At 33.5% G+C, this 20,277-nt stretch overlaps 1 protein-coding gene across 8 annotated transcripts in view; it reads left to right on the top strand.

Annotated features, from left to right (window-relative positions):
* The window catches only part of GRIK2 (glutamate ionotropic receptor kainate type subunit 2), a 362,746-nt gene that overhangs the window by 182,115 nt on the left and 160,354 nt on the right, over positions 1–20,277 (top strand). For 7 of the 8 annotated variants that reach the window (XM_040059108.2, XM_040059107.1, XM_040059105.1 and 4 more), the window contains 2 exons: positions 12,819–12,962; positions 14,207–14,314. In XM_040059108.2, coding sequence (XP_039915042.1) covers positions 12,819–12,962; positions 14,207–14,314 — 252 coding nt within the window. The remainder of the gene's footprint in view (positions 1–12,818; positions 12,963–14,206; positions 14,315–20,277) is intronic. The other variant, XM_040059110.1, reaches the window with a different exon arrangement.

Below are 20,277 nucleotides of genomic sequence, written 5' to 3'. Positions count from 1 at the left end.
ATCAAATATAACTGCTTTATTATTAGCTACAAATAAAATGTCATCTCTAGCAGTGGAGCTATGACTGAAGAGGTTTTTAACTACTCTAGAATGTACGTAGGTTTTAATTATTCTTCATTAGTGTAGCTGGCAATTTATTTACTACAGACTGGTGGGGTTTTTTTCCCTCTCCTTTTCCTAAAAAAGTGGAAGTGGCACAAAGGGGATTACAAGCTATACATATGGCTGAAATGAATCCATCTGATTTTTTAAACACCAGATATATAATTTCTCAGCTATTCATATTTTCAAGTAGTTTTTAAATTAAATCTTCCTTTTTCTTAATGAGCCTGTTTACTTCTGCAGCAGTATCCCTGATATGGGTAGATCTATATACAAACCAAGAAGAAATTAACTTTTTGGGGAGATTCAAAATAATATTTTGTTACCTGATTGTCAACACTTTTTATAGAGAAATACTTATGTTATTCAAGGGGGAAATGTAGACTTCTGTGTGAGTTCTATTTCCCTATTCTCAGCTTTTTGCTGGGAGTCCCAAGAGCAATCATCTGATCCATTTACAATGTAGAGATTAACAGGGTTAATAGTTTTCTCAGAGAATAGGAAGCAAGGATTCTCATGTAGAAGATGCATTATTCTTTTAAGGCATAAGACTAAACCTTTTTTCTGTAACTTCTGCTATGAACGTGTCTTTTACGAATTTTAAGAATATGTTCTGAGTGACTGTTCTATGTTCTGCATTCTGTCTTGTTTGTTTCTACTATTTAGCATAGGGGAAATGTGATATAGCATTCTAGACCCTAAAGCACTTTCATTTTCAGTGTTAATGATATCCATCAATGCAACATTACTTATTTACAAATATAATGTAAGTTCATGATTTCCACTACTATTTTCAGTTCCCTGACTTCCATTTCCTATCGTTGTGTTTCTCTGTAAGTTACAGCAGACTTGTGTCTATGATAACCTTACTGCCTATTGATTTAAAGATCCCTTAATTGAAGACTATTCAACAAATATGCTTTTCAATTTACTGTTTTGCCCAACTAGGTTTGCCCAGAGGTTCATTTGCAGCAGTTGAAGGTTAAAGATTTAAAAGTAAAGCTGCAGATCATCTAGGTATACTACAGTTATAGGCAGGGTTTTCTCCGAGGACTTGTCATACATCTTACACAGCCTGCAGGCTGAAATTGTGTGCCTGTGCCTTTGTGTCTCCATGTGTAACCACAGGAAAGGAAAAGGCTAAAAAATCAATGGTCTCAAAATTAATTAAAATCAGGAAGACTTCCCCCTGCTGACAGGATATTTAGGATGAAAATAATTAAATGAGCTATTGTAGCAAACGTAGTATCGATTGCTCACCAAGAGAAGCTCCTTGAAGACTTAGATGAAGATTGATAACTGGTTTTTAACGGTTAGAGCCAAAGGCAACCATTCCCATCTTCAATTCTTACGCATTTGTGCAGTCTGACAAATGACTTTCAACCCAACCCTCTATTGACCACTATAAAAAGCTATTATCTTCTATAAATAAATTGCATATACACATTGCTTCTCCATTCTTCATATCTGTAGAGTTGAAAATGCTTTATTATTTTTCATTTCCTCATACTTTAAATGAGTAGCTGCCATCCTTTCAAGGCAGAAATTTTTTCTGTGTTTGTTTCAAACAAGAGTTTGTTTTTTTTTTCTTTGTGTAAACAGGGTCAGGATTTGCACACTTGAATTAGAGATGGTTTGAAGATAAAACTAATATTTTCAGAATAATAACAAAAGAGAATAAACCTGAAGATGGCACCAGATTTTCTGAAGTGATCAGGGGAATTTAGTTATGATCTGGCTACCATAGCAAGTGAAAAGGCCCATTGCAGGCAGCCTCAAAAAGCAAAGCTGTTGGTGCCGCAAAGCTGTTGGTGCCGCAAGGCTGTTGGTCCCAAAAACCTGACACTTCTTATTTCATACTCTTCTATTTCCACCTACTTTACTTCAGACTCTTGCTTGTTCATTCCTTTGGACAAAGCCAATTAGCAGATGGAGCACATAAAGTACAGCCCTCAATCACATCTTTCAGTGAATTTTATTTTGAGAGAGCCTATGCATTATGAGACCTCTTCATGATGCGCATCAGAGCACTGCTCTGTGGTGTTACACATCAGGAGAGTCACTTCAAAAGCTCACTGCTGTTCAAAAGTAAAATCTGTGGCGAGTAATTCACAGTAATGAAGCCTTCAAAAATTACTGTGAGAACAAATCTTAATGAGAGGGAAAAGAGTGGGCAAGTGTTGTTTTTGTTTTGGTGACAGACTAAAGCAAAAATAGACATAGAAAATGCCATATAGAGAAAGGGAAGTAAATAATATAGATTTAATACCTGTTTAACATATCAAAACAAGTCTGTTAAAAGCCTTTGGTTTCAATCAAATTAATTTAGCTAAATGTTTGTGGAAGCAGACTCTTATACTTTAACTTCTTTGTGGAAATACATTTGCAAGAGGAAAACTCTTCTACATAATTTAGAAAGTCAGCAGTTCTATGGAAAACATAATAAGAAGTTATGAGAATTCAGAAGTGATTAAAAGGCTACCTATGCTTTGGCAGTCTTGTCCCACTAATGTCTCTGGTGTCAAATTTCACTGTTCCTGGGTCAGTGTATTTGGTGAATCTGTGAGATTGAGGTTCTTCAGTTACTACACCGTATGGATAGACTGGTTCTTCTCAGATATTTCAATATGAAGAACTCATGCAGAAATCATTCTCTACAGAAATAATTCTCTTACATTGCTTTTTTTCTGACAAATTTGAAATAGTTGTACCTCCTTGGAACTCAAAGACTTTTTGTGATTTTTATAATTGGATAATTTTTTGTTGCACTTTTAATTAAACATTAGATTAAAAAATTGTAAAGAAATCAACTACTGATCACTTTGAGAGTTTGAAATATCTACCTTTTGAATTTTAGATTACTCAGGCCTTCCCAGTTTCATAAGAATAGGAGATGAAATAGATAATCATGTTAAAATGAAGAAACTACTGTCTTGAAGATATCATTTGTATGCAGCCTGCTGCCTTGAGCTATTCATGACCAGTCAGGAAAGGTTTTTCTAAACAACCATGACATTTAGTGCACTCTATGATATCTGTAATTTTTTATCAAGGGCAGAAGTTAACATCTTAGATTAACAACTTCAGGAGAACAATTTTCCTTTTATGAATATGCATCATTCCACTGTCCATGAAATTTTTATAGGAAATAGGAGATGAAGAAAATAAGATGACAAAGAATTTTAACCTGATTTGGTTTATTTCTGTGTAGGATTGTTTGCAAAACAGCCTATTTAGATAAGATCATAAGAATAGGGACCAGATATTCTTTGTGATTTTAATTTTGTGACACTTTATTTTGAGCTTGCTAGCTATCCAGGGAGTATAAAAATATTATATTTTTTCCTGTAAATTTTCCATATCTATGGATCAATAACCTCTTCCATTTTTAGTTTTAGAGACAAGACTAATGTATTGCTTTATCTGTCAAAGGCCATTTGGTTAGGAGAGTGGTTTGTGAGCATGAATGAGAAAACTAGGAATCCTTTTGATACTGAGGGTAAATACTACATTTCCTTGATTTTCTTCCTCTTCTCTCATCTTTCTTGTTTCTTACAGTCTACAACTTCAGACATGGACAATGTTCTGAAAAATAACATAATTGGTATGAAAAATATGTTTTTAAACCTTGCTTAAGCATTGTTAAGAGCTACATGTAGATTTCAGGAGAAATAAATTCTCACCATATTAGTCAGAGACATGCAAAGAAATTCTTAAAACTTTTGTATAAGCTTGGACACATTTTTAATTTTAAGTGTAGATTTAGGTGCAGTGAAGTAATTTGTCTGTTATCCTGATGGATGGAATCCTGGTGGAGTATTGAAAAACTGGAAGAATATTCAGATTTTTCAGTTCCTATTTTTGGTTTAGTAATTATGAAAATGATATACTATCAATTCAATTGGCTTTATGATATATGTATCACTTTGAAAGTGAACTGTGCTTAGAGATTTACAAAAATTTTCAGGATAGATCACTGTGTGAATTTGAATTCTGTATATTGCTACAAATTTTACTGAACGTACCAAGTTTGAAATATATATTAAAAAAAATCTGATCACTGTAAAGACTGTAACTGGTTCTTATATTCACTGGAAGAGCAACTATGTCTAACATGATAGCAATATCAGTTTGACTTTTGATTAATAAGCTCGTGTTCCTTCTAATACTGAATTACTACAAGTGAATTGTCAGTTTTGAAAAGTTCATATACATAAACCCCACACAACAATTTTTCTTTATCTTACTTTATTTGTATAGCCTTGTTTTTAATATACTTTTAATAGCTATGTCCTTTGCTATTCAAGGATATCTAATTACCTAAAATTTGAAAAAAGCTTTCATTGTCAAGATACCTCTCTTCATTAGCCATGGGAGATCTCATTAAAGGTTACTCAGCTTTTCTTGAACCTCCACAATTTGAAGCTGTTCTTAAATTATGTACAATTTTGCAGGCTAATATACTAAAATAACAGTCAATGATAGCAGCATTTATGAGGGCAGTTTTAGAAGATAGCCCAGAAAAGTCGTGTCACAAATCAGAATACAGCTTTTCCGCCAATGAATAAATTGCATTACTGTAAGCAGATTTTAATCTAAACAGAATGTGTCTAGTGCAACTATGTCAATGTATTTAACTCTGTGCCTACTCTGTGAAGCTGGAATCAACAATTTATGAGAATCTGATCATTAGAACTAGCATCCTAATATGATTAAAAGATTTTTTCTGAAATAAATATTAATTAACAAAGAACTTCATTGAAATGAAAAAGTAATTATACAGTGAAAGGCAGTTGGTGGAGGCACAATGGCAAAGAAAAAAAGAGTAATATTGCAAGATCAGTTTGATTTTCTGTAATCTATCTAAACTATCATCTATGTATAACAGACAAGATGATCAAAGATTTATGAAAGAAACAATGAAGAATCTAAAAATAGACATTCTTCTCAAAAGAAACAGAACAAAACCAAAAAAGCTCCAAACCGCTAAACAATCTCAAAGTTGAAAATATCCCCACACATAATGTCTACTTTTAAAATCTAAAAAAAGATTGATTTTTCTAAGTCACAGGCCAGCAGTGCATCTTTCAATACCTTTTTCTTTAGATATTACTGATTTTAAAGGGATGTTAGTTCAAAAGAAAAAAAACATTACTTATTTAGAACAGAGCCATAGGACATAATAAAAGAATTATAAAAGACTGACACAAAGCAGAATTCTATTTTGAACTAAATGTATACTTCTTCATAGGTTACTTACGTTTTATAGTGCTTAACAATTTGTTTTCTCCTGCAAACATGAATTTTGCAATCCTGTACATATAATAATATTTTTTGCTGAAGATATTAAAGTCTGCATCATTAGACCTTTCTAAAAGAAGAGAAATTTAAAGCAGAAGGAAATTTATCATGAATATTTATAAATCTTTTATCTGTATTCAAAATCATCAATATACATTTATTTTTGTCATTTTACCTACTAAATTTGAAGATGTGAAAGCTCTGAAATCCTCAAACATTTTACTATTTTTACAGGATACAAAAATAGAACATTTAGAGATTCATTCTTTAGAATGTGTGGGTTTTCTCTCTATTTTTGATCAGATATACATTTAATCTCTGTGTTATATTAGCTTTATGCCTCTCATTTCCATTGCCTGGCGTACTTTCTTGTTGAATGCGGGTACAAAGGAATTCACAATGTATGCTGAGTGGTATCTCTCTGTAATAGTTGTGAATTGCTCCTGCAGAAGGACTTCTCATGTGGTGTGATAAGTCTTGAATGCTGAGCTAATATAATAGTAACAGTCAGGTCTTTATTGTGGATGTGGTTGACGGAGTTGCAGTGATCACAATCATGTTGATTTCTTGAACTTGAGAACAGATGAAAGGAAATGGAATACCAAAGACCAAAAAATGACCTATTGTTCCTTGTAATTAGTTTTTTGCTATATAGGTATATAAGGGTGTGATGGGGTATTTTATTGAAAAAAAAACCAAAAATTATAGCTGATACCATAATTTCTTAAGTACATACGGAAGGTTGAGAAAATACAGGAATTACTATCTTTCACCTGGAAATGTTAAATTAGTTTTTAATGAAATGTAGAAACTTATATAAATATATGCATATATATAAAACTATATGTAAAACTATAACACTTAAATTTTAAAAAAAGCATAACATGTTCCTAATTGTATATTATAAGCACATTCTGCAAAGATTTATGCAGTCAGTTGACTTTTGCTATTTGCTATTTGCTATTTGCTATTTGCTATTGAAAACAATACACTAAAGATTGTTTTATTCTTGAATTAGTAGTGTTTATGACATGATGAGACATCTACAGGATCTTGTGAAATCACAGAAAATAGAATATGTAAGAAATACATTTCAAAAAAATTAGAAATCAATTTTTTTACTTCCCTCCCCACCTACCTCCCCAAACCCATTTGTATTTATTCCATTATTCAATTATTCAAGATAGATGCAGATCATCATGTAGGCTGAATGATTTAAGGTGTGGCTGCAGAGGGTCTTCTGTCCCAGCTCAGGTGGTGTGCGTGGCTGGTCAGACAGGGAAGTTTCTTTAACACTACTTATTCCCTTAAACGAAATTTATAATTAGGATTTAAGCTCTTGTTTCACAAGAATGACAAGGTGTCCTTGTCAGAAAAAATAACTAAAATTTCCTATTCACTTCAGGTTGCATTCTAAACCTTTAACACTTTATTTGCCAAAATGAAATTCTGGTCTTCAATCAAAGGTCAAGCAGATGGGAGAAATGCTGTTCTTATTTCCAGGAAACTTGTGCTTAAGCTACTTGATAAACAGATTTTCTGTGTCTATTTCTGGCAAAATTTCAAGTTGTCTGAAAGTTTCACCTGCTATAAGTTAAAATCAAGCTGCAATAAATGGCTACCCATCTAACTCATTTTCATATACTTCCAGCTTCTTAGGACCTAAGTATTCTATTAAATATCATTACTCTCTAAGAATGTTCTGAGAGATGAAAAATGTTCTACCACTTCAAGCTTTTATACCAGGAAATATGTGTTTATTCTGTCAATAAAAGAATATGTTCTTTCCTATATAATGACAATGCAATGACAAGAAATGTGGAAACCGTATCACTATCAATTGGAATGCTTTTCCTAGTTCTTTTTTTCTCTTGGCATTTTCTAAAAAATTGTCATTGTTTACGTTCCACTTTGCCATTTCTCTTTGGACTGGGCATCAAACTACAAGGCAGCGAGGCAAAAGATGAAATCCTTTCTTTTGCCTTTTTGTGTAAGAAAAAATTGCACTTTAAAATATAAAATTACCTGACTAGTTCACTAGTTCACTTCTTCTAGATCAGAAAAAAAAATAAAATTGTTAGTGTAAAGTATTTTTTTGATAATACATGAAATAAATAACTTGTTTTGTGTGTAAGTTTAGTATTTTGGTCATGAGAAAATAATGTGCATCTGTTTTGTTTTTACTTAGAATCACAAACACATCTCTGTAAACCAGCCCTTGTTAGAATTCACTAGACCACTAAATGTTAAAAAATAATTTAAGAAGCTATGTATTATTTAAAATATCAGATTATTTTGAAAAAAAGAAAAAACTAACTGATTTTTTTAAAAGTTAGATGAACATTGTTTATAGCTTACAGGTGCTCATATCTTGTTCCCTATTGGAATACATTTTTGGGGTGAAAAAACATATCTGTACTCTTTTCTTAATTGTACCCCAGAGTGGAGTTAGGAACTTGTCAAGAAGTAAAAAAACCATGAACATTAATAAGCATACAATGCAATTTAACAGTTCATAAAACAGTAAAATTTAATCCGAGGCTGAGAGATTTATTAAATCTCACTTAGCAAAATGGTTTTGTGGGATGTGTTAGCAAGTGAGAATTAAGTGAAATGATTTCAGGGGCGATAGATTTTATTAGCTGAGGAGGGGAGGAACTAGTTTTGCAAGCCATTTCTTCTTAATTTCATTCGCTTGTTATAATTGCCTTGAGTGTGGGAGAGCTTTCTGTGACTAGTAGTAGTGTGTTTGGTCTCTGGAATTTGTGTGCATAGTGATGCATTTGCCAGGCATCATCTAACTTAAATTTCCTTTGTTGATGGGTTTGTGCAGAAGTTCTTCTAATTGTTGTTAAAGATATTTAAATCTAATACAATTTAAGCCTCAATCAGTAAGTTAAAATGACTCCTGTTGGGTTTATAAGGGCGCTTTTTTTTTGTTTTGTTTTGTAATATTTTTTCATCCATGCTTGGTTTCTGTGTTCTTTAGCACACCTGGGAAAGACAAAGAAAATTTCTTTCTTCAATATCAATCTCTTGTTCTGGATCTTCTTGAAAACTCTCTTTGTAGGGCAGATTTGAAAGTAGAGTCTGGAGGCATCTGATCAAGAATATGTAATGAATTAAGTAGAATGATATTAGTACCATATTATATGAGAATCCAGGGGGAAAAGTTCTTACATTACTAGTTACTCTGTTTTGTGAGTTAAAATGATATTGTCCTAGCAAAATTCAAGGTCTAGCCCTTAAAAGTTCCTTATAAAGCATTAGTAGATCCTATAATAAAGAAACTAGAGCTTTTTATAAGTAAAAATATTCTTATTTTTATATGTAACCTGTCTTTGTTTCTGTAGTTTATATTCAGTTCATTAAACTTTTAAATTTTTTATCAAACAGGACAAACTTTAAGGAAGGTAATAGCGTCAGTAATGAGACCTCTCCTGAACTTTGGGTAGTCTTTTCTTCTTAACTTATAAGTGTCATCAGACTTTTTACACATCATTTTTTTAAGTTGTTCAGAAGAAAGAAAGCAGAGGCAGCTTCTATAGGGAAAATAAGTCTTCAAGGGAAAATAAGTCTTCAAAGAAAATAATGATTAAAAAAAACCCAAAAAAAACCAAAAACCAACACCTTGGACAGAGGCCCATTTCTGTTCACTGTGCTGACAATGGAAATAACCTAAAATATAAGAGTAATGTGGGGGAAAAATGAAAAGCAGGTGGTAGAACAAAAAAAAAAAAGGAAGTGTTTTATTTGTTTATGAAATATGCCATTTATTCAAGGTTTTCTAACTTATAATTATGTATTGTGTGTTAAATTGTCACTAAATAGAAAAGAGTAAATAATTGTCAAAGGAGAAGTACTGCTTCATAGTCTAAGGTGATTATAGTACATGTTTGATGGTTTTGAAATAAGTATTCCACTGTAAATCCTTACTGCGCAGTGATGCCTAAGTAAATTTTCTTTTCAATAAAATGTTTATGCTGGGGAGGGAGGAGATTTGACTAAGCTGTCCTGTTCATTGTGCCTCCTGTATCTACTACTTGCTCAGGCTCTTAGATTAAAGAAGAACAGCTGCTGTTCTTACCCTCCAAATTGTACTATGTCATTTCTGTCCTTCATAAACCTATGAATAGACTGGATATATTGGGAGTTGAAAGAAACCAAAAACCAACAACGTAACTTGGCATCCAGTGTTCTATCCAGGACATTACTCTTGTGTAAGAGATAAAATACAATTTGTAAAGGCCAATGGAAAATTCATTCCTTATGGAACAAGCTCCGCCTTGTGCACCTACACTCTTTTTGCCAAATGGGAATGCAACATTATCATTCTGTTCTAAAGTCCTGGAAGGGCAAGTGCCATCAATACAAGCTTAGCAAAAAAACCTTGTTGCAGAATGAAATGAGCATGTTAACACTTAAGCCAGTGACCAGAGTGAGTCTGAATTAAGTTTGTTTCAGATGATACTATGACCTGAAATCCAGTCAGTAACAAATTATTGTATATGATGAAATAAGATTCACAATGGATTAAAGACTTTATATGAATTGTTTTTAATATGTTCATACCTTTACAAGGACTATGTCAATAAAATATGAAAGTGTTCTTTCACTTCTATGCATTTATTAAATACTTTTTTCATGGTCGCCTAGGAAAAAAATGCAGGTATACATTTGTGAGCATTGGCAAGTTCATTTCATTCTTGATGCAGCTAAGGAAGTCAAACTTGAAAGAACTTAAGAATTATTTTAATTAACACACAAAGTTTTTCAGAATACCTTAGTGACCATCAGACACTAAGCAAAACCCTAGGAACAGTTTGACCTTTTAAATGTAGTTGGATTTATCTCACAAGGATAAAAGTTTACTGACTAAAGATACGAAAACAAAGACCTTGAAGAGAATCATGAGCTGCATATAAAAATGATAAGCTATTCTACTTGCTGTAGTAGTATTATTCAGATAATATGCAGGTAAATATAGCATAATAATTAAAATGTAATGAGGTATATGCATACTTTACTAATCATCAGAATAAGCTTGGCTCATGCTACGCCTTAAGTGAACTATACAATATCTTCCATTGAAATTTTTAATGAGCCAATTCAGTTTAATACAAAACTGTTTAGAGAATAAAAATACTATGTATCAAGGTTAATTTTTTACTTCTGTTTTAGTTTGAACAGAACATTTTCTTCTAGAGTATTTAAAGAATTGTTCAGACTTTTAAAAAGAATTTTAGCAGCATATTTGCCTTTGCATGAAAATCTAGTTATACTTAATTTATTATGTGTTTGTAACTTTATATTATACCAGTAGTAACTGGTAGAGGGATATTCAGATTTATCCATCTGATAGGACAGGGCTTGTCAACTGAGTTATGGGTATGGCACTATTGCATTTTCTTCCTCATTTGTTTTGTTTTTGATGAATAGATTTTGACAACGTTTTCAGAATCATAGAATCATAGAGTGTTAAGGGGTTGGAATGAACCTTAAAATCATCTAATTCCAACCCTGCCTGCCATGGACCAGGTTGCTCAGAGCTCCAAACCAGCCTTGAACACTTGCAGCAATGGGAACATCCACAACATCTCTCAGCAACCTGTTCCAGTGCCTCACAACATATATCTGCTGGAGCTCATCATGTGCTTTTGACATCTTTGGGTGTTTTTGTCATCCTACATATTTCCACTTCAGCGGCTTATAGAATTTGACAGAAAGCCATGTTGTTCTGCATCTGGCATAATGTCCATTTGATTCCTCCTAATGAGTCTTAACAGTTCTGCTTTCAAATTTGCATCTAATTTATCAGTTGGTGCTGGTGTTGAATTTCTGACTGTGTCCTTGTGGGATATTTTTGCTGAAGTCTCATAGCAATTTCAATTTTCCCTCATTGGTACAAGGACTACAGTTTTAGAAGTTAAATGGATTTAAAAACCAGTTTGCTTTTCTGAGCCAGATTTATGTGTTGTACTTACTGTGAGTTTATTTAAAAAGCTGTTGTCTAGACTTCAACTATTGCCAAGTCTTGCTTCTAGAATATTAAACTTTACATGACACTTACTCAGCAAGCCATTCCAACTTTTTGGTGTTTCTCTGCCTCCTTTGTCAAATATCAGCTTGCCTTAAAATCACTTTAATGCCTTGAAGGTAATGAACAGTTTGGCAGCAAAAATATTTTCTGACGGATTTGGAGCCCCTGCATAAACTGTTTGGAGCCTGAGATCATTGAAACATCCTATATACCGGCTATTTTAAAATTAGGATTTATTTCTGTTTGAATTCTGAAATCTCTCTTTGGCAGAGCCATTGAAATGTGAGCATATATTTTTCCCTTTAACAGTAGCTTATGGGCTATAATGGTAGAATATTTTTGCATTTTTATGTTTAGTTTTATTGTAAAGAGCCTCGGGATGCCTTTGCATGAAAGGCACTATATAAGCTCTATTTTTTGTATGGCATTGTATTGTGTTGTGACAAGTGCAATAATCTCCAGGTTTCCTATCCATTAAAGAACTAATTTCACAGCTCACTAATTATGTGAATGAGAAGGGGAAATAGGTCCTTTTTTCTCTAAGGTATGCTGAGCAGATGGTGTAGCACTCATTTCCACCAGCTGAATCTAAGGTCTTCTCATGCTTTTGGTTTCAAGGCTTATCAGGCCTCTGTTTATCAAGGAGAGCAGGAGAGAGATATCACTTTCTTGTACAGCATGACAGGGTGTACTGAGAGGCTGTCTCTGCCCTTCGCTAATACATCATTACTTAGCAAACATTATGTCTAGGTCTATTTATTTAGGATGGGGCATGAAAACTATTTAAAGTAATGTGCATTTAAATGTAATTTTAATCTGATATATTGAAGATACTGATTAGTTCTTCCATAGGGATTTGAATTTATGCACATTAGAAATTATTAATGAATCAATTGAGCACTGTTGGGAAGGAATCTTGTCTGCAATTTCAAAACAAAGAAGATTACTACCTGAACCTGTACACCTTCCTTTATAGCTAAGTTTTTTATCAACTTGTTTCTTATTTTCTTTTGCATCACTCATGAAAATAACCAGCTTGAATCAAACATGTACACAGTGATTTATATCTAAACATACTGCTTTTTAAAGTAACATGAGTCATCAGATGCTAGTGTACTCCCATGATCCTGAAACTAGCTGTTGGAGCCCTTTTTGTAGCATTAAAAAGAGAAAAGCTGAGACTGACTGAAGATCCTGACATAACTCATGTATGACTTGGCGGCAAAGCTACATTTCACAGTGCTGCACAAGGAATTGGACCATTTTTCCCCTTCAGCAGAATGAGCGGTGCTGATGTGCAGTTTCCTTCTCTCCCTGCTGGCCTGTCTCGTGTGCTTGCCCCGTGCTCACGGCTCTGATGTGGCTGTCGTTTCAGACGGACGCAGCGCTGATGTACGACGCGGTCCATGTGGTGTCGGTGGCTGTCCAGCAGTTCCCTCAGATGACCGTCAGTTCGCTACAGTGCAACCGCCACAAACCATGGCGCTTTGGGACCCGCTTTATGAGTCTCATTAAGGAGGTAAGTCATGAGTAAAAGGTCCTACCCCTCTGATTTATTTTCTTCTAATTCCCATTTTCTTTTGCTTTAACTCAGTCTGGTTTCTGCATTTTTTTTTTTTTTTTTAGTAGGTGGTCATCTCTCATCTTGTTATGTATAAGGAGTTTAAAAAGCAAGACAGCATTTTTATTTGACAGTGGGTTTTCCTGAAGTATTTCTTGGAACAAAAATATATGGAAAGGTGAAATAACTGCATTCTAAATAAAACTTATGTTTGTAGATAACTTGGTCTGTGTGGAGCATTTGTGGCATAAAAACTCAAACACCTGTAACTCTAAACTGTAGATTGATTATAAGAAATGCAGCAATTAAATATTGGCATAAGTTTAAAGGAACCAGGAATTAATTTTTCTTCCTGGTTTAATTTTTTTCCCTCATTTTCTACCATGAATTACTATATGTCTCCTTGATTCCCCAAGATGCTGTTTAGATGATCATAGTAAAGCTAGGAGATTTAAGGTGCTAAAGGTGAACACTGTAGACTATTCAAATCTCTCCCACTGTAACTCCTAAAATAGTGTTTCTCAATCTAGATATGCAAAATAGGAGAATTATTTGCAATGGAAAGCATTTTTTTTCAATATCGGTTCCTTCTAGGATGATAATTTTATTTCCCACATTTTCTCTTCTGCTTTGTATAGTTTCAGAACTAGGGTAGATTTTAAGTTATAAAAGAACTAAGACTATTGCACTTTATTAAAAGTGAGGAATAAGCAGAGGAAGGCTGGCTCACTGACCTAAATTTTTGCTGTCTCAGTGTAGTTTCAGGGGAATCAGCATCTTGCTAAAGTAAGCCTTTATTTGAATGAAATTTCCTGAGAAAAAAAAAATTAAGTCCAGCATTAACGAAACAGATTGAAGCTTGGGGACTGGGGAGGGGGAGGTATGTAGGGAAGCAGAAGGGGAAATGCATGCATGAATGATGGAGGATTGAAAACAAAATAGCCTTTCATCTTGTTCAACGGAAGAGTCTGGTGCCTGACATGGAAAGTTTAAAAAAATGTCTATGAAGACTGAAAGAAAGCTTAATTTCATTAGCAAAAAATAAATAAAAAATATTTAAAAATAAAAATCAGCCACAAGGTAAATTATTGACATAAAATTAATAATTAATGATTCCATTTTGGTAGAAGTAGTTTGTCCTTTCTGGAAAGAATAATGGAAGGGGTATTTATTTCTAGAAATTGTTTCTTCTTTCTCCATAGGCCCACTGGGAAGGCCTCACAGGCAGGATAACTTTCAACAAAACTAATGGCTTAAGGACAGATTTTGATTTGGATGTCATCAGCCTCAAGGAAGAAGGTCTTGAAAAGGTGTGTAAGACATTTGCCTCTAAGGAGGTGGGAAAACCAAACCAAAACAAAACTCACCCCCTAAAATCATTTAGAATAGAATATAATGTGTTACGTAAAACAGTCTACCTGCTCTCAACTCAGTATCTCTGGAAGTGGTACGAAAAATTCAATAATTGTTATCTTGACTGGTTTAGCTGTCTTCTGACATAAATTTTTCTTGTACAGAGGTGGAGCGAGAGACCAAAGAATTGGGAAATGCTCTTTCCATGTTGCTTAATGTTGTCTATATTTGAGCTTGAGAGCTCAGGAAGCACGTACAGACATCTGGCCTGCCTGTGTGACACCATCATGATCTGAAATCAGATCATCTTCCCCCCAGCCATCTTACCATGAAGAGGCAATTGCAGGAAGCTACAGTGTCTCACATTTTTGCTATCAGCAGGCAAAGGTTTTGCAAGTGGCATCTGCCTTGTAGTTTGCATTTAGAGAGCTGGTGTTCAGTGTTCTGTAAGAATTATATTTTCCTTCACCTTCAGATAAAGTTCTATCTGCTATTGCCCCAAGGTGATAATTGTGGGCACAAATGAAAACAGAAATGAAGGGAAGGGACCATACTGCAGAGTTGCATTTCCTTTCTTCTGTAAATCACTGAATGAAGAAGTGATCAACAATGTATTTTCCCAAATTTTTGTCTCACAAGACTAGCTTTGGAATATTAATTTTCTCTTACTGGGAAGATTTGTAAAAGCTAAGAAACCGTGATCTAGTCTTGAAACACATAAGTAATAACACTTTTGTTGTCCAGTGGAAAACCTGTGATTCAAGAACTAAACTATATTTTAAAATATTCAGCACTACACTGTAGATTTCTCCTATGAAGTTTCCCATGAAGTGAGCTCTGGCAACTTAGCAGAGGAAAAGAGTATATAGTAATGATTAGACTTGAAAAGTTAATTAGTATTGTGTACAAGTAGAATAGGTACAGTGCAGTCTGTCTTTCTTACTGGCAACAGAAATGGAAGAATTGATGTCATTGTAAATAGCTACATAAATTAGTAGTGCTGAAGAGTTTGCAGGTAAGTGACAGCTGTTGAAAATGAGGAAAGGAAATATTTTTTTTCTAAATCGCTCTAAATCCATTTAGAATGGCTTTAAGAACATTAGGTGGCATTTGGGAACCACAAAGCAACATAAGATTTCTGGAAAATAAAGTTTCAGTTGAAAATACACTGGAAGATCTATACATCAATGTAAATATAGAGATAAAGCAAAAAAGGTCTACAGAGAACAATGAAAGACAATAAAATTCAACAGGAAATACAGTAGTGTGCTAAAACGCATAACAGAAAAAAGGAACTTGGAAATAGTTACACTGAAAGTGGAGTAAGAGACAAAACAAGAAATTATTGTTGAAGCATGTGGATATTTAAAAAAACAAATAAACAACACCAACAAAAAAAAAAACCAAAAAACCCAAAACCAGTATGTGCTTGAACTCTATATAAAGATTTTTATAGAAAAGGAAGATACTTTTGCTGCCTTCAAGGCATGTGATAAATGGAAATGATAGTATTATTTTTTCACCAGAAAGTGCTGACAATCTTTGGAATGAGTAGAAAGAATCAGTTAATGTATATGAGCAAAACCAGAGCAGTTTCTCTAGGGTGTAAGGAGATGAGATTAGGAAAAGTAAAATTTGATTGTATGCACATTCGATTGAATTGCTTACTAAACATATGGAACATAAGGTGTATTTTACTGAGAAAGATAAATCAATGCCCACAGAGAAATGTTTCTCTTTCAACAGAACTTAGTTATTTTGAAAGCATGTAAACTTTATTCTTATTTAATCCAGAGTAGATGGTTACATTTTGGAACTGGACACTTTCTAGTGGAAAGAGCACATTTTAGCCAGTTCTTTTATTTAAAAGGGCTGTGTCAAAGTTGGGATTTTTTCCTCTGAGACTTAATTCTGTTAAATCTGTGATGAGTCACCCTTCTCTCCGTCCCTTTCCTCCCTCCCCATGTGCATTCCATTTCTCTATACAACACTCTTTCTCTTCTTTCTGCTACTCCTTCCTTTCCTTTCTTCCTTCCTCTCCCATTCCTTAGTCTCTCCTTCCAGACCCTCCCTGCCTATCTCCCTTTCCATCTCATCCCTCTCCCTTGTACCTATTAATCTCTTTCCATGATGTTTCTCTCTATTTTCTTTTTTCCTTCAGGAGCCTTTTTACATATTTTTTCTTATCTAATATGTTTTCAATGTTCTTTGGAAACAATCTTGTCAGACATCTCTCTCTGTGTTGGAAGAGTTCCTGAAAAGTTTTTTTTTTCCTCTTCTTCTGTATAACCTCCCACTTGTGGGATGGGAAAAGGTGGGAAGATAAGAATTCTGCGCACCATAATATACTGTAAAATGTTTTCTCTTCAAACCTCTTTCCAAATAAGGGGGAAATATTTCTTCTGTCAAGAACAACTGTTTAACTCAACAATTTCAGCTGTAATGCATGAAGAGAAAAATACTGATGGAAGGGGAAAAAAAAAAAAAAAAGGTTTATTGTGAAGAATTGCTAGAAGATGTATTTTTTAAAACTTATATTTTGTAAAAATATGTCCTAGATAAATTGCCTGGTTGGTATAACCAGTATAACTGGGAAACTACCTAAATCATGTGTTATAGGTTCAATGACTTCTGAAGTCAGTGACAACAGAACAATTCCTCACTGATTTAAAAATATGCTATACGTGATCCCAGATTTTACATAAAATACTTGTTCCTGAAACTCTTGAATGAGAGGTGATAATCAGGCATCATTCAATAAGAAGTATGTGTTTCTAAATAAAATTTCATATCTGCCAAAAATGATAACTCCTTGTAAGATGAAAATGACAAAATTAAGAGATGGTTGGAGTGCTGCTAATATAATATACCACAAAATATTATTACAATAGTTTTGGACAGACTGAAACTATTCATGATTAAGTACAGTGAAAATCCCAAACTGTGACACTCCAGCATAATGAATGATAATTTAAATTGCAGTCAATAAGTTTTTACAATGAGGCTGCATTATAAGGAAAATTATTTTATACTTCAAGGAGATAACAAATACCTGAATTTAATATCACTTTTGATATGAAAATTTTTCACTGAAGAAGAATCACATATCCTGAATAACAGATGTTGCAACTGGCTTGACGCCTTGCTTAGAAGCCTTCACATAGGATGAACATGAATGACACAAAATTAGTTATTTAGTTATTTTATATTAGGTATTAGTTATTTAATTCGTTGTTTAGCATATCAATGTCAGATCTTGTTTTATTTTGTATCTTTAATAATAATCTAAGGGAAAAAAAGTAAATAGCATAAACAACAGATTTTGTAAGAGAGGAAAAAAAAGAAAATAAATCTGTGGGATCCAGAAGTAATGAAGTATTGTTATTAATGTTATATTTGGCAAATAAGGCATGAATATTAATATTACTGAAGAAAGCAAAATAAATTAATCAATTTGCAAATACAGAAATATGAAGAAACATTATTGTTCTTAATGGAGTGTAATTATTTCCTTGGTGTAATCACCACTAGTACTAACTATTCCACAAAAGTAAATAAAGATTGTATCGATAGATTTGACAAATCTTTGAGAGTTGAACACGGCTCTGGTTCTGGCTCCTTAGTCAGTGGGTAGCACTGCAGAAAGGCAATGATCATTCCTAACACAATGCTTGTGGTGCTTCACTGTGAGTCATATTCACAGTTTTGATTCACTCAGAGCAAAAATAATGTTAATTTCTCAGGAGAACTTTGAAGAAAAATCAAAAAGAATAATACTTGAAAGTATGCTTATCTATTCATGAAGATAAATCACTTTTCAAACATGCTGAAGTAAGAAAGCTACTGAAGTTTTGTGACTAGCATCTCATGAGACTGAATCTCAGGAAAGTGCTCTAGAGCATATGTAAGCTCAGCAAATTTTAAGTTTTGCGAGTGTACAGTGCTTCTTTTTGGGAGGGGGGAATGGTGAAATATTTTGATGGATTTGGCCAGGATAGAGTTAAATTCCTCCTGTAACCTTGTATGGGGCTGTGATTTGGATTTGAGCTGAAAACGGCATTGATAACACAACCTTTTGAATGTTTCAGCAATTGCTAAGCAGTTCTTATACAGTCAAAGCCCCCTTAGCCTGCTGAGAGATTCTGTGTGGAGATGTCCAGCTGGGTGGGAATATCTAGTTTTGAGGGACTGCAGTAACCTGATAGCTACCTGGAAGTCAAATATGTAGAAGTTTGGATGCAAGTTTTTAACCATTCACATGAATTTGGGAGATTGTATTCCATGTCCTCGAGGATCGCTGCAATTACTGTGTTACAGAATACTCTATGGTATTCAATGATGAATGTATCTCTTGGAATTGTTTCAACTTAAATAAGCTGATTCTTGCCTAAGCTAATTCTTTCTATCATTTTTCTTTGTCTCACTGTGGAGCACATGTTCATGGGTACACCTGGTTTAGATCCCGTGCTTTGGATAATAAGTGTTAAAATATTCAGATGGACATTGTCACTTCACAATAGTTTAGCCATTTAGGGGAATTGGAAAGAATAACAGGAGATTGATGGCTTGACAATATAGTCAATATTTACAATATATTTACTCTATGAACATTCTCTCTAAAGTGTATATATGAATACCTTTTTCACTTTTAGGAAAATTTGTAAGCTTGTTTGAAACAAATATAATGAAATTGTAGCTTGATTGAATTTCAGTTATAGACTACCTTGATGCACTTTTCCTACATTTGTGGGATTTAAACTTTTCTAGTTAAAACACACACTGGAAATTCTATTCAGTTCAAAAAGCTACTTCAAAATTAAAACACTATGCTGAAACAAATAGAAAATAATTAGCTTGCTGCAGGGTATTTGCACAACTTTTTTCTAAGAAGCAGCTTTGAAAATATATTTGTATGATTTTGGAACTAAGCATATCAGTAATATATGAGAACCTGTGGTGCAAATTGTTGGGTTTGAGCTCATCAACAAAGATAATCTGAAGGAAGTCCAATTTTGAACCTCTGACTTATGGTCCATTTCTTAGATTTTTGGTTAACAAAATCAGCAGCAAAAGTACAATGAACCTAATTTAGAAAAATGATACATCAATTTATCAAGACAGAATTTTCTTTTTAAAGTAATGCTGCTGATAGTTCTTATAGGTCTGCAGTAAATTAAGTCTGTAGTTAGATAAAATCCAAATTCTAACAGTTGATATTCTTTTGCTTGCGGTTATGACTATGTTAAAAAGTAGGAGAGGAAGTATTTTAGTTTGCAAAGTCTTACCTTTTGCCAATATAAATTTGAATTATAAACATGAATTTGAGCAAAGCAAATTATTTAATGCATTTATGATTTGAAATTGATCATATGAGATGATGGTGTTTCCTCAGAATTTTTTGTGCTACTTGTGTACCTGAAGTTATATCTCATAGAGGAGATTAGTGCAGCTTCAGTTATTCATCAACAGGCTCAAGTTCTTATCCTTGTGATCCTTGTTATTTGACTCTAGTTTGGTCTTTGAAGTAAAGCAAACACCATGATTGTCATGATTGCCAGAACATTGCAATTAAATGTTGGCAAACCTTTTAAAATTTCTTGATTGTGACCAAGCTGCAAGGCTGAATGTTTTGTGTTTCCTGAAAGCTTTCAATTTATCAAATCAATTTGTATTAAAACAGCAAATGAAGGAGAGGATTTTTGGTAGCAAGGTTTGATTTCAATACTTTGAAATGATGTGTTAGATATTATTTTCCAATTGTATTTCTGAGAGCACATATTCTTTCTTCCCTTCATGATTCTTTGATCAGTTTATGAGGTATCGAATGGCCAAGTTCAAAAGAGTGACTTGGAACTGAGTGTTAAGCAAGGAAGAGAGACAAAATATTTAATCCTGTGGAACAGAAAATTGTAGAAAAAGA

Source organism: Hirundo rustica, chromosome 3 (genome assembly GCF_015227805.2).
Source record: "Hirundo rustica isolate bHirRus1 chromosome 3, bHirRus1.pri.v3, whole genome shotgun sequence".
Taxonomy (NCBI): Eukaryota; Metazoa; Chordata; class Aves; order Passeriformes; family Hirundinidae; genus Hirundo; species Hirundo rustica.
The sequence above is the reverse complement of the archived record's forward strand: the minus strand, read 5'-3'. Positions and strand labels throughout refer to the sequence as shown.